The sequence below is a fragment of the Macaca fascicularis genome, chromosome 2 (genome assembly GCF_037993035.2).
Source record: "Macaca fascicularis isolate 582-1 chromosome 2, T2T-MFA8v1.1".
Lineage (NCBI taxonomy): Eukaryota > Metazoa > Chordata > Mammalia > Primates > Cercopithecidae > Macaca > Macaca fascicularis.
This window is the reverse complement of record NC_088376.1, coordinates 164,041,272-164,054,732: the sequence shown is the minus strand read 5'-3', so window position 1 is coordinate 164,054,732 and position 13,461 is coordinate 164,041,272. Positions and strand designations below refer to the sequence as shown.

At 37.8% G+C, this 13,461-nt stretch overlaps 1 protein-coding gene across 1 annotated transcript; it reads left to right on the top strand.

Annotated features, from left to right (window-relative positions):
* Positions 1-3,891: 3,891 nt before the first annotated feature.
* On the top strand, positions 3,892-11,095 carry TEX55 (testis expressed 55). The gene is made up of 3 exons (XM_065539594.2): positions 3,892-7,322; positions 7,899-8,042; positions 10,952-11,095. Exons 1-3 carry the CDS (start codon positions 5,643-5,645, stop codon positions 11,015-11,017), a joined length of 1,890 nt encoding a protein of 629 aa, XP_065395666.1. The 5' UTR covers positions 3,892-5,642; the 3' UTR covers positions 11,018-11,095.
* Positions 11,096-13,461: the final 2,366 nt, after the last annotated feature.

The following is a 13,461-nucleotide window of genomic DNA, read 5'->3' as shown; positions in this document are numbered from 1 at the left end:
TGAACATTCTCCAAGATAAACCATATGTTATACCATAAAACAAGCCTCAGTAAATTTTAAAAGATTAAAATCATACAAGGCCAAACACAGTGGCTCATGCTTGTAATCTCAGCACTTTGAGAGGCCGAGGAGAGTGGATTACCTGAGGTCAGGAGTTCGAGACCAGCCTGGTCAACATGGCGAAAACCAGTCTCTACTAAAAATACAAAAATTAGCCAGGCATGGTGGCACATGCCTGTAATCCTAGCTACTCAGGAGGCTGAGGCAGGAAAATCGCTTGACCCAGGAGGCAGAGGTTGCAGTGAGCTGAGACCATGCCATTGCACTCCAGCCTGGGCCACAGGAGACTCTGTCTCATTAAAAACAAACAAACAACAACAAAAAAAAACCCATACAAAATATATTCTGCAATCACAATGAAATTAAAAGATAAATCAACAGAAAAAAATTTAGAAAAACTCGAAATATGTGGAAATTAAACAACACATTCCTAACTAGCCAATGGATTAAAGAAGAAATCACAAAAGAAATTAGAAAATACTTTCAAAGTATTTTCTAAAGCATAAAAGTATAAATCCAAATGAAAACACAACATACTAAAACTTATGGGATACAGAAAAGCAATGCTTAGAGGAAAATTTGTTGCTATAGAGGCCTATATTTTAAAAACAGCAAAGGTCCCAAATCAATAACCTACTTTTCCACCTTAAAAAACTATAAAAAAGAACAAACTATACCCACACCAAACAGAAGGAATAAATAATAAAGATTAGAGAGACGTTAATATAATGGAGAATATAAAATGAGAATATAAAAATCACAGAAAAATAATTTAAAGGTGGTTTTTTTCAAAATATCAACAAAATTGATAAGCTTTTAACTAGGTTGACAACATTAAAAAAAGACTCAAATGACTAAGTAATGAAAAAAGGGACATTACAATATAGATTATATTATCTAATATATTAGATACATTAGATAAAATATCTAATATGTATTTCTAATATCTATATATATCTAATATAGATATACATTGTCTAATACATATGGGCATATTCTCAGAAAGGCTTAAATATCAAAACTACTGTGCTACCGTGTTTATTGCAGTATTATTGTGAATAAATAGCCAAGATATGGAAACAACCTAAGTATCCATCAACAAAACTCTATCAGGATGGAAAAGTGGCTATAAAGAGAGCATTCCTCAAAAACATTGAAACGCAACCTGCTGGCATCTGGGTAAAAAGACTAAACTCATGGTTAAGTAATGGACATACTGAAAGCTTGGGAGGAAAAGCTGGGGAGAGAGATTGTTTGAATAATTAGTTTATCAAAAAGTTTCCGCATGTATTGGACATCCAGAAAAGCACATGCATGCCCAGGGAATGATGCATGTAATATACAAACTGTCCAGACTTTACCTTTTGGTTTTTTATTATGAAGTATGCAAAGAAACAAGAAAGTATGGCTAGGAGAAATTAAAATAAACTGCTACTAAGGAAGCACAGATACTGGACCAAAACTTTAAATCAACTGCCTTAAAAATGTTCAAAGAGCTAGGGGAAGACAGGTCAACTGAAATTGTTCAGCCTGAAGAAAAGGAAGAAGAATGAAGAAAAATTTACAGAGCCTCAGAGACCTATAAGACACCCTTAAGTGTACCACTTATGCATGGTGGGAGCTCCAGAAAAAGAGGAGAGAGAGAAAGGGAAAGAAAAAATATTTAAAGAAGTAATGGCTGAAAATGTTACAAATTTGATAAAAGAAATGAATGTACACATTCAGGAAGCTCAACAAACTCCAAAAGAATAACATAAAAAGATCCACACTGATACATGACAGTAAAACTTTCAAAAGAGAAAGATATTTTGAAAGAGAAAATCTTGAAAGCAGCAAAAGAGAAGTGATTCCTCACATATAAAGATACTGAAGATGAACAGCCAATTTCTCAGCAGAATTTATGGAAGTGAGAAAGCAGTGAGACAACATACTTACAGTTGAAAAAAATACCATCGACCAGAAATTCTACATTCAGCAAACTACCTTTCAGAAATAAAGAAGAAATTAAGACATTCCCAGATAAACAAATCCTAAGGAGTTCATCTAGAGTAGGCCTGCCATACAAGAAATTCCAAAAGGATATCCTCAAGTAGAAATGAAAGATACAATAACTTGAAGTCATATGAAGAAATAAAAAAAAATACTGGTTTTGGTATCTATATAGGTGATTTAATAGCCAGCATCATATGTTTGGTTTGAACCTCTTTTTATGTATGATTCAAATGATGGATGTACAAAATAATTACAATAAACCTATGTTAATAGGCCCACGCTGTATAAAGATGCTATTTGTGACAGCAATAACACACAAAAAAAGAGACAGACATGTATTATATAAGAGCAGGGTTTTGTATACCATTGAAGCTAGGATGGTTTTAATTCAAAATAGGCTGTTATAAGTTTAGGAGGCTAATTGTAATCCCTAAGTAACCACTAAGACAATAACTAAAAATATATACACAGAAAAGGAATGAGAAAGGAATCAGTATGATACACTATAAAAAAAATCAACTCAACACAAAGGATGGTAGTAATGGAAGAACCAAGGAACAAAAAAGATATAACATATAAAAATAAATAGCAAAATGACAGAAGTCCTTCCATAGCAGTAATTACTTTAAATGTAGATGGATTAAGCTTTCCAACAAAAGACAAAGATTGGCAGAATAGATTTTGAAAAATATGATCCGACTACTTAGTGTGAGATTCTTTTTAGTTTCAAAGACATTAATAAGTTGAAAATACAACTATGGAAAAAGATATTCCATGCAAATAATAACCAAAAGAGCACTAGAGGTGCTATACTAGTATCAGACAAAATAGACTTTAAGTCAAAAACTGTTATGAGGGATGAAGAAGTGCATTATATATTGATAAAAGTGTCAATTAAACAAGAAGACTTTATTTCTTCTTGTTTATAATATTTATTTATAGAAAATAATTATTTGTAGAACACAACAAGCTCAAATTTTGTGAAGCAAGCATTGACAAATTTGAAGGGAAAGGCAGACAGTTCTACAATAATAGTTGGAGATTTTAATACCCCACTTTTTTTTCGTGAAATAGGGTGTCACTCTGCTGCCCAGGCTGAAGTGCAGTGGCACAATCACGGCTCAGACAGCCTCAACCTCCTGGTCTCAGGCAATCCTCCCACCTCAGCCCACCAGTAGCTGGGACCACAGGTGCATACTACCACACCTGGCTGATTTTTGTGTTTCGCACTTTCAGTAATGAGTAGAACACTAGACAGAAGAGCAGTAAGAAAATATAGGACTCGAACAACACTATCAACCAATTAGACCTAACACCTATGAAGAACATTCCACCCAACAACAGCAAATACACATTCTTTCCATGGAATATTCTCCAGGATAAACCATATGTTAGGCCACAAAACAAGCCTTAATGTATTTTAAAAGACTGAAACCATACAATGTATCTTCTCTGAACACAGCAGAATGAAGCTAGAAATCAATAAGAGAAGGAAAACTGGAAAATTCATACATATTTGGAAATTAAACAACATACTTTTAAACAACCAATGTATCAAAGAAAAAAAATCACAGAGAAAATGAGAAAATATCTTCAGATGAATGAAAAACATAACACCAAAAACTTGAGAGATGCAGCAAAAGGATCAGCTCAGAGGGAAATTTGTAACTACAAAACAGCTACATTAAAAAGAATAAAGATCTCAAATTAATAAATCATCATTTTGTAAAATATATACATACCTATAGATATAAACACAAAGATTTGCATGGGGGTATTTCCAGAAGGATACACATCAAAATGTCAAGAAAGGTTCTCTCTTGAGTGTTTGGGAATTTTTTTCTTTATGCTTTCTTTTTTATATTTCTACGATTATTACATTTAAGTTATAAAATGGAAAAATAAATCTCCAAAACCAATAACCCTTTGAAGCTACAAGCCATAGCCCAAGAGCTATTTTACTCTAAACACAGTATCCAATTGTGTCATGCACTTTTAAATAAATAAGGTAGATAATTCATAAAGTTACATTCAACAAGCACTTCTTGAGCACCTGTTATGTTCTAGGCACTGTTACATAAATGACTTTACTTCAGAGTAGTGTGCTTAGATTCTCCTTTCCATTCCTAAGTATGGTGTCAAGTGTATCCACTCTCCCTGTCACACTTTGATCACAAGTATTTGAATTTGGATTTTAAGTCTCATTTCTAATTGTTTAATGCAGTTAAATCCTTACTAAAGGAATATCTGGCATCACACTACCAACCCTTGGCCTGCCTCAGTGATTTCAGGCTTTGCAAGGTCAAATATGTCTCATCAATCACCACCTCTGTACTGGCCTACTCCTGAAAGTAGACAGCCTACTGACTCTGAGGTGCATTCTTAAGGTTGATTGCAAAGGGGGAGGGCCAAATGTCAAAACCTGGGCCCCACTGGCCGACACCATCAAATACAAATTCTCCACTTGTTAAATATTCCTTCTGGTATCTTTCTCCACTTTCCTTACTCCCTTCCTTTCTGGAACTCTGGTTTGGCCTCCTTCTAACTCGCCTCTCTGCGGTAAGACCACTAGATGGTGCAGTTTTAGAACCCATTCTCACTGGATCTTCTCTCCTCTCTCTGGCTCTCCCGCCATAGATCACATGTCTAATTCAGCAAGAAAACACCTTGGGGCAGGAGTTTCCACTGCCAAGACAGCTATACCCAAAGGGGATGGAAAACAACTGGTGACCTGTCCTTTGGATGGGGGAGAGGACGCTCCTGCAGGAATAAACTGCCAAGGGGTGTGTTAGGGGTGGAGAGCAAAACTCTTTTCTTTACATTCTTTTCTTGTGAGGGCAGATCCCTAAGATTGTAATAGCATTAGTGTTAGTAAGACTAAACTTCCTGGTACTACTGAAAACAGCACTGGCACTGTAAAGGTAGTACTGAAAAATGTAAAAGAATATAATGTGGTTGTGTTACCACAACACTGAATAGAGTCAAAGAAGAGTAACTTTTAGCAAGACTATTTACTTAGCACAGCGCCCAATCTAGCATCATACTGTGCATTACATCTGTGATTAGAGACAAACTCAGTACCAAAGTGTGAATTTGAGTTATTGGCAATAGCAACAACCTCTGTTCAGGTTTGTGGTCCTCGTGCAGCTGGTTGTGTGTTCATCTGCTAACATTTGGAGGTGCGGTGGGGGATGTTAATCAGGGGAGCAGTACCTGAGAGAGGGCCTTTTTCTCACACACTGCCGAGAACCTCCGCGAACAAGGAAGAGGGCAAATCTCGAGGTGGCGATGCACGGAGCCCCGTGGCCTGGTCGCTCGGCTTGGGGAGGAGAAGCTCTAGCTGCCAGAGCCTGGGAATTGCCTCTTCTCAGGAGATGGCGTAGTCCCTGCGCTCGCCTGCGCCCTGCAGGGTCAGCTAACGGCCATCCCTCCACTTACAACAGCGGGGCGGCCACTCGCCCTGACGCGCGCAGAGACCCGAACAAAGCCCGTGGGAATCATGTGGCGTTCCTGAAGGGTCACCTAGACGACCCAGCCCAGCTCCGCCCACAGTGCCTGGCAACCTAGACCAGTCAGGGACGCAGCAGGAAATGGAAGAGCCTCCGCAAGAGGCTCTGGCTGAACCCTTGGAACATGAAAGCCCAGCCGCTCCCTCAAGTGCTGGCCACACTAATGGCCAGGAAGACGACGACCAGAAGAACCAGGCCGAAAGGAAGGCAGATAACCACACTGCTCACAGAATAGCCGACCAGACTGCCCTAAGAGTGCCTAGCCAGGCTAAGTTCAACATATTTAGCCAAACTACCAATGGAGTAGCTGAACAAAATGGGCGTAGTACACCTGGTCAGGCTGGCCACAGAGCATCCGACCCTGCTAATGTTTCTGACCTTAGAGCAGATGATCAGGTTGACCAAACACCATCTGAACAAACTGAAGGCAAGGCATCTAGCCAAGCTAATAATGTACAGTATGAACAGAGTGATGGTCAGGTGTCTGGCCTGACCGAGGAAAGAACTGCTGAACAGATTGAACGAAGATTATCTAGCCAGGCTGAGAGAGTAACTGCTGGGCAGATTGATGGTAGACTGTCTATGCCATCTGACCAGAGAGGTTCCAGACAGACTGACCACAGAATGTCAGGCCAGGCTGAGAGAAGAACTTCCGAGCATATTGGTGATAGATTATCTACACAGTCTAACCGAAGAGCTTCTGAACAGACTGACCGCAAAATGGCAGGCCAGTCCCAGAGAAGAGCTTCCGAGCAGATGGACCGTAGACTATCTGACACGGCTGAGGGAATAACTTCTGAGCAGATTACATACACATTATCCAGACTATCTGAGAAAAGACCTTCTGTGCAGATTGACAGTGGGTCATCCGTACCATCTGACCAAAGTCCTTCTGTGCAGATTGACAGTGGGTCATCCGTACCATCTGACCGAAGTCCTTCTGTGCAGATTGACAGTGGGTCATCCGTACCATCTGACCGAAGTCCTTCTGTGCAGATTGACAGTGGGTCATCCGTACCATCTGACCGAAGTCTTTCTGTGCAGATTGACAGTGGGTCATCCGTACCATCTGACCGAAGTCCTTCTGTACAGATTGACAGTGGATCATCCATACCATCTGACCAAAGACCTTCAGTACAGATTGACCGCAGAATGTCAGGCAAAGTTAGAACTTCTGTGAAAACTGACTACAGATTGGCTAGCCTGGTTGACCAAGGAACTTCTGAGCAGATTGACCTCAGATCGCATGGCCTCGTTGACCACAAAACATCTGTAAAGACTCACCACCAAGTGTATGGCAAAGCCACTGAACTAGCTGAACACCAGACTATTGACCAAGCTCATAGTAATGCTGATCAACCTCCAGTTGACAAGGCTGACTACAGTGAATCTGACCAGATTGACCACTTAGCAGACAGACAAGCTAATCACAAAGACCAACTGTCTTACTATGAAAGACATGGCCAGTCTGAAGACAGGATATTTCCCCAGTTAGGCAATAGCAAGAAGGACAAAGAGGCTGACTACAGAGTACAACCCTGCAAATTTGAGGACAGCCAAGTAGACCTCAATTCCAAGCTTTCAGTTGAAATGGAAACTCAAAATGCAACCACTACCCCAGCCTACCACCCAGTTGATGCCAGATTCACCAGTAATTTCCAAGCAAAAGACCAAGCCCTTTTCCCAAGACTCCCCTCCATCTCATCCAAATTGAACCATATTAGTAGTCAAGAAAAAACTCAAGCCGTAGTAACCAAATCTGTAAGTTAAATGGGCATTTGACACCTACCTGGGAGATCAGAGATCTAGATGGGGCCTGGAGAGTAGAAATAGGGGTACGATGGAAGGGCATATATTGCATCAAGGATAAAGAAAAAACCCACATGTTGTGGTATGTGTGACCCATAATTTCAGGAAGGGCAAAAGAAGGATGAGTATTGCCTTCTCTACTCCCAAAGGCTGTTCAGGAAGGATTAAAAACCAGGATTCAGGAAACCTGCCTTTTACGTCCTGGTTCTGCAACTAACTCTGTGATATTAAGTCATTTTCCCTCTCTGGGCTTCTACCAGGAGACGGGAATTTGGAGTCGATTAGAGATCCCTGCAAAGGGAAAAGTATTTGAAGTTGATTGGCAATGCCTAGGGTACCCCCCAGGACATGAGGTGCATTATATTGCACCTGGAGACCTGGAGGAATATCCAAGTCTCTCTTAAAAATGTGTCTTTTCTCCAGCTCCTGGTGTTAAGATCTCATTGACATCAGATTTCACTGATAATGACAATTCCTAGGCCCTTCAGGTTTACTAAGGATTCTTTGGTGGGGGGATTTAAATTTCAGGATGAATTTTCAGAAATTGAGCAAGGAAAGGGTTATCGTATACGCAATCAAACTTGTAGAAGGTTCCCTTCTATAGTTTATGAAGATCCTTATCAAGTTTCACTCCAATACATGGAAAAACACCACATTCTGCAAATATTCCAGGTAAACCTCTCAATTCCTCTCTTTAATTGTAAGTTTTTCAAGAGGTACAAGAAACGGCGTATTCTGTAAAAAGGGATATATTCTAATTGAGAAATTAATAAGTGCATTAAGATGTAGTTACCATAAGTAGTAAATGATAAACACCAAATAGATGATACCATTGTATGAAGCCATTCAGAGGGATTATAGATCAGGTAGGTTGGTTGATAGGGAAAAACTTGGCCAAAGGTTAAAGAGCCAGACTAGGAAGGAAGGACAAAATATTATCAATTGAAAAGAAGAGAAAAAGGAAATCCAGGCAGAAGTATTATACCATCCCGTGTTGCTAATAATGAGGATATGTTCTGAGAGTTCTGAAACATGCATCATCAGGCAATTTTGTCACTGTGTGAACATTGGTGTACTTACACAAATCTAGATGATATAGCCTACCACACACTTAGGCTATATGGTGTAGCCTATTGCTCCTAGGCTACAAACTTGTATTGTACATTATTATAATGAATACTGTAGGCAATTGTAATACAATGGGAAGTATTTGTGTATCTAAACATAGAAAACATACAGTAAAATTACCATATGAGAGATAAAAATGGTACACCGCTATGGAGTACTTAACTATGTATGGAGCTTGCAGGCCTGGAAGTTGCTCTGAGCGAGTCAGTGAGTGAGTGCGTGGTGAGTTAGTGTAAAGGCCTTGGATGTTACTGTACAATACTGTAGACTTTAGAAACATTGAACACTTAGGCTACACTAAATTTTTTTAACATGTTTTTCTTCAAAACTAAATTAACCTTAGCTTACTGTAGCTTTTTAACTTTATAAACTTTTAAATTTTTTAATCTTCTGACTGTTTTGTAATAACACTTAGCTTAAAATACACATTGTACAGCTATACAAAAATATTTTTCTTTACATTCTTATTCCGTAATCTTGGTTCTATTTTTTAATGTTTTTTTACTTTTATTTTTCTACTTTTTTAACATTTTTGATTTAAAACTAAGACACAAATACACACTAACCTATGCCTACAGGGTCAGGATCGTCAATATCACTGTCTTCCACCTTCACAACTTGTCCCACTGGCAGGTCTTCAGAGGCAATAAATGCATGGAGCTGTCATCTCCAGTAATAACAATGCCTTCTCCTGGAATACCCCCTGAAAAACCTCCCTGCTGTTTTACAGTTAACTTTTTTTAAATAGGTAGACAGAGTACATTCTAAATAAATCACATAGCAAGTACATAAACCAGCAACATAGTCATTTATTTTTCAAGTATGAGGTACTGTCATAACTTCATGTGCTATATTTTTATACGACTGGTAGCAAAGTAGGTTTGTTTACACCAGCATCACCACAGACACATGATTAATGTTTTGCACTATGGCATTATGACAGCTATGACAGCTATGACGTCACTAGACAATAGGAATTTTTCAGCTCCATTAAAATCTTGAAACGCATCACTATATGGAACATGACTATACTTTCAAAAGATGACCAATCTCGTAACCATCTAAGAATCCACATGCTCTAGAGGGGAAAAGAAATACTTTAAAATTGCTTCTAATTCTTCAAATTACAAATCTCATTGACCTCAGTATGTGGTGCTGGAATTTGTGGTTAGAAAGGTGTAAAATAAGAATGGCTTACCTCAAATGAAAACCTTTAAACTGAAAATTTTTGAATGTAAAGAAGTAGAGCATAGAGGAAAGAGAACAGATTTTGTAATCTGTTAGCCCAAGGCTCAAATCCTAACTTTGTACTTCTTGTCTTTGTGATTTGGGAAAAATTACTTAACTTTTGTGAACCTAAGATTCCTCACATAAAATAAGGATAAGTGATGTCTACTTCATTAACCTTGGTCTATGCCTTTTCCTTTTTCAAATGTCTTTTTGTTGGAAGAGTACTAATGTCTGGGTTTCTGGCTTTAATTAAAGAACTACTAATTATTAAACTGAAGGATGAAACCTGTTGAGACGTCCATTGAGACAGTAGTTTTAATCATTTTATAATTTTCTTCACCTGTGAAGAAAAAATGCTTATGCATGCAATATTGTTATATGAAAAAATAGTAATTAAATATGTGTTCAACAGAAATAGCTATAAAACACATAATGGAATGACGTTGGTGCCTTAGATAGACCTGAATATTTTATCCTGAAATCTGCCTGATTGTTATGCCCTGCAAGTGAGAATTGTGCTTACTTTATTATAATTCTTTAATTTATTCAATAACAACAAAAGTATGGAAGTGTATCTAAAGTTTTATGTATACTTTTTCATAATATTATAATACTGAACATCATTTTTGCCATTTATAATCAAATGTCTCAGAAGGAAGATTCTATGCAAAATTGTGCAGTGTTTTAAAATTTTTATTCAAAAAGTTTTTCTCGTACTGTTCTTCAAAGCAAATAATTTATTAATTTCTCAATCTAGCAAGATCACAATTCTCAAAACAAATATTTTCTTCCAAACTTTCTCACTATCTCTTTGAACTTGAAAACTAGTGAAAATATCAATCGCTATTTATACTAAATTTTTATTTCTCTAAATTTTACCTTAATTTGCCTAATTTTATTGGTAATAATAAAGTAAGCTGTTACTTAATTTCTTCAAAATACCATAGTGAGCCGGAAATAGTGGTGTGCACCTATAGTCCTAGCTACTCAGGATGCTGAGGCAGGAGGATTCCTTGAGCCCAGGAGTTTGAAGCTATAGTGAGCTATGAACTATGATAGTACCACTGCATTCCATCTTGGGTGACAGAGTGAGAACCCATCTCTGAAAAAAACAAAAGCTATGGTATGTGTTAGGTTAGTGGAAGAGATAGCATCAAATATAACCTGACCACATAACTTTTGCTCAGAGCCATAATATGTTGCCTTATGCTCTCTCTCAGCAGATTACTGAAAACTTAGTCTATGAAAAGCCAGAGGACCCCCTGAATTTTATGCTGTGCCAGGTATAGAATTGGAGAAAAAGAACAACCTTTTAATTCTCTTTATTGTAAAATACAGCACACATACAGCAAAGTGTATAGAACAAAGTACGTACAACTCTGAATTCTTATGAAGTAAACGTACCTTTGATTACCATTCAAGTTTTAAAAAAATAAATAAAACATAACCAGCATCCCAGAAGCCCCCCTCCTTTCCCTCACAGTTATTACTTCCCACAAAAGGATTCTTTATGACCTTTATGGCAATGACCTCCTCACTTTTCTCTATAATTTTATCACTAAACCTGAATCATGAAACACTTGTGTTTATATTTGGCAGCTTTTGAACTGTATATAAAGGGAACCATATCATATGTAATCAATTGTATCTGGTTTCTTATGCTCAAAATTATGTCATTGGGATTGATCCATGCTGTTGTATGTGGCAATAGTTCATTCATTTTAATTGAAAGGGGTGTCCAATCTTTTGGCTTCCCTGGGCCACTTTGGAAGACAAATTGGGGCCACACGTAAAATACACTAACAATGATAGCTGATGACCTGATGAGGAAAAAAAACACACAAAAAAATCTCATAATATTTTAAGAAAGTTTACGAATTTTTGTTGGGTCTCATTCAAAGCTGTCCTCAACCACATGTAGCCCACAAACTGCAGGTTGGACAAGCCTGCTGTGCAGTATTCATTGTGTAGAATACCATAATGTATCCTACCTTCAATGGGAATTCAGGTTGTTTCCAACTTGGAGTTATTGCAAAAATTTTTGCTGTAAACCTTCTTGCACATGTCTTTTGGTAACACATTTCCCTTGAGTGCATACCTTGAAGAGTAATTGCTGGATCATAGGGTATGTGTTTCCTCAGCTTTAGTAGATTATTTCAAACAATTTCCCAAAGTGATTATACCCATTTATGTTCCCACCAGCAGTGTGTAAGAGTTCCAGTTGTTCCACATCCTTACCCATGCTTACTACTATCAGTGGTTTTAGCATCAGCCATTTCGATAGGTGAATAGTAACATATCATTGCAATTTCATTTTGCTTTTTCCTGATTACTAAGGCAGTTGCATATCTTTTCATTTGTTTATTGGCCATTTGGAAATACTTATTTTTCTATTGCATTGTTTGTCTTTTTCTTAATCATTAGTAACAATTTTCCATATATTCTGGTTATGACTTCTTTGTTAATTATGCTTGTTGCAGGTGTCTTTCCACTGTGTCTTCCCTTTATTTCTCTTAAATGTATCTTTGCGTGAACAGAAATTATTAATTTTAATATAGTCAAATTTAACCATCTTTTGTTTTATGATTAGCATTTTCAGTGTCCTGTTGTAGAAGCTTCCCCTTAGCCCAAGCTCTTGACGGGCTGTGTCGCTCAGGCTGGAGTGCAGTGGCACGATCTTGGCTCACTGCAGCCTCTACCTCCCAGATTCAAGGGATTATCCTGCCTCCCGAGTAGCTGGGACTACAGGCATGCGCCACCCCGCCCAGCTAAATTTTTTGTATTTTTAGTAGAGACAGGAATACACCATGTTGGTTAGGCTGGTCTTAAACTCCTGACCTCAAATGATCCGCCCGCCTGGGCCTCCCAAAGTGCTGGGATTACAGGCATGAGCCGTAGCACCCAGTCGACCATAGTTTTCCATAATATCTCATGAAAGTTTCTTTGTGGTTGGTCTTTTTAAAGAGCAGGGGGTGGGGGTTAGTTTTGTTTGTTTGTTGCTTTCACATTTATATCCACAATTGGTCTGGAATTGATTTTGTGCAGGGTGTAAGCTGGGGTCAAGTTTCATTTTCTTCCAGTCAGATATCGAGTTGAGCAAGTGCCTTTTAGTAAAACAACTATATCTTCCATATTGCTCTACTTGAATTATATAGTATATTTGTCCATCTTTGCTTCAAAACAAGACTGTCTTATTGCTTGTACAAAGTATAATTAAGCTTTTTGTTGATCTTATATCCAGCAACCTTACTAAACTCAAATTACTAATTCTAATAATGTATGTGTTTATTCTTTAGGTGTTTCTACAGATATATGTAAATAGTAACAGTTTTATTTTGGCCTTTACAATCCTTTTCCTTTTTTCCTCCTTGTTTTATTGCATGTATGATATATCTTCTCTTTGACTCTTCAGATCCACCTTCCTGTCTTCTCTACCACAAAAATACTAACTTGGAATTACCAAATCAACAGGCTCTCATTCCTTCTGACTTCCAATTGGGTTAAGCCAATGGAAAACCCTGGAAGATGATTATAAGGAGGAAACAAGGTGAAATCAGGTTTATTCTCCTGGCTTTCTCCCCTAAGAGGTCACCTTGATCTGTCTGTCTTAAGCTGTCTCACAGTATCTTATTTTATATGACTATTTTCTTCTGAATTCCAGCAATGTTCTCTCTTCTTGACCCTTCAACCCTAAAGTAAGTTCAACTGCTACTAGCTTTGGATTATTATATTG

Excerpts from the sequence above, each read along its gene's own strand:
- TEX55 (XM_065539594.2), top strand. The coding sequence starts at position 5,643 with ATGGAAGAGCCTCCGCAAGAGGCTCTGGCTGAACCCTTGGAACATGAA. Across the intron at positions 7,323-7,898 it reads AAGCCGTAGTAACCAAATCT|GATGAATTTTCAGAAATTGA; the intron begins GTAAGTTAAATG and ends TTTAAATTTCAG. Across the intron at positions 8,043-10,951 it reads ACATTCTGCAAATATTCCAG|ATTACTGAAAACTTAGTCTA; the intron begins GTAAACCTCTCA and ends CTCTCTCAGCAG.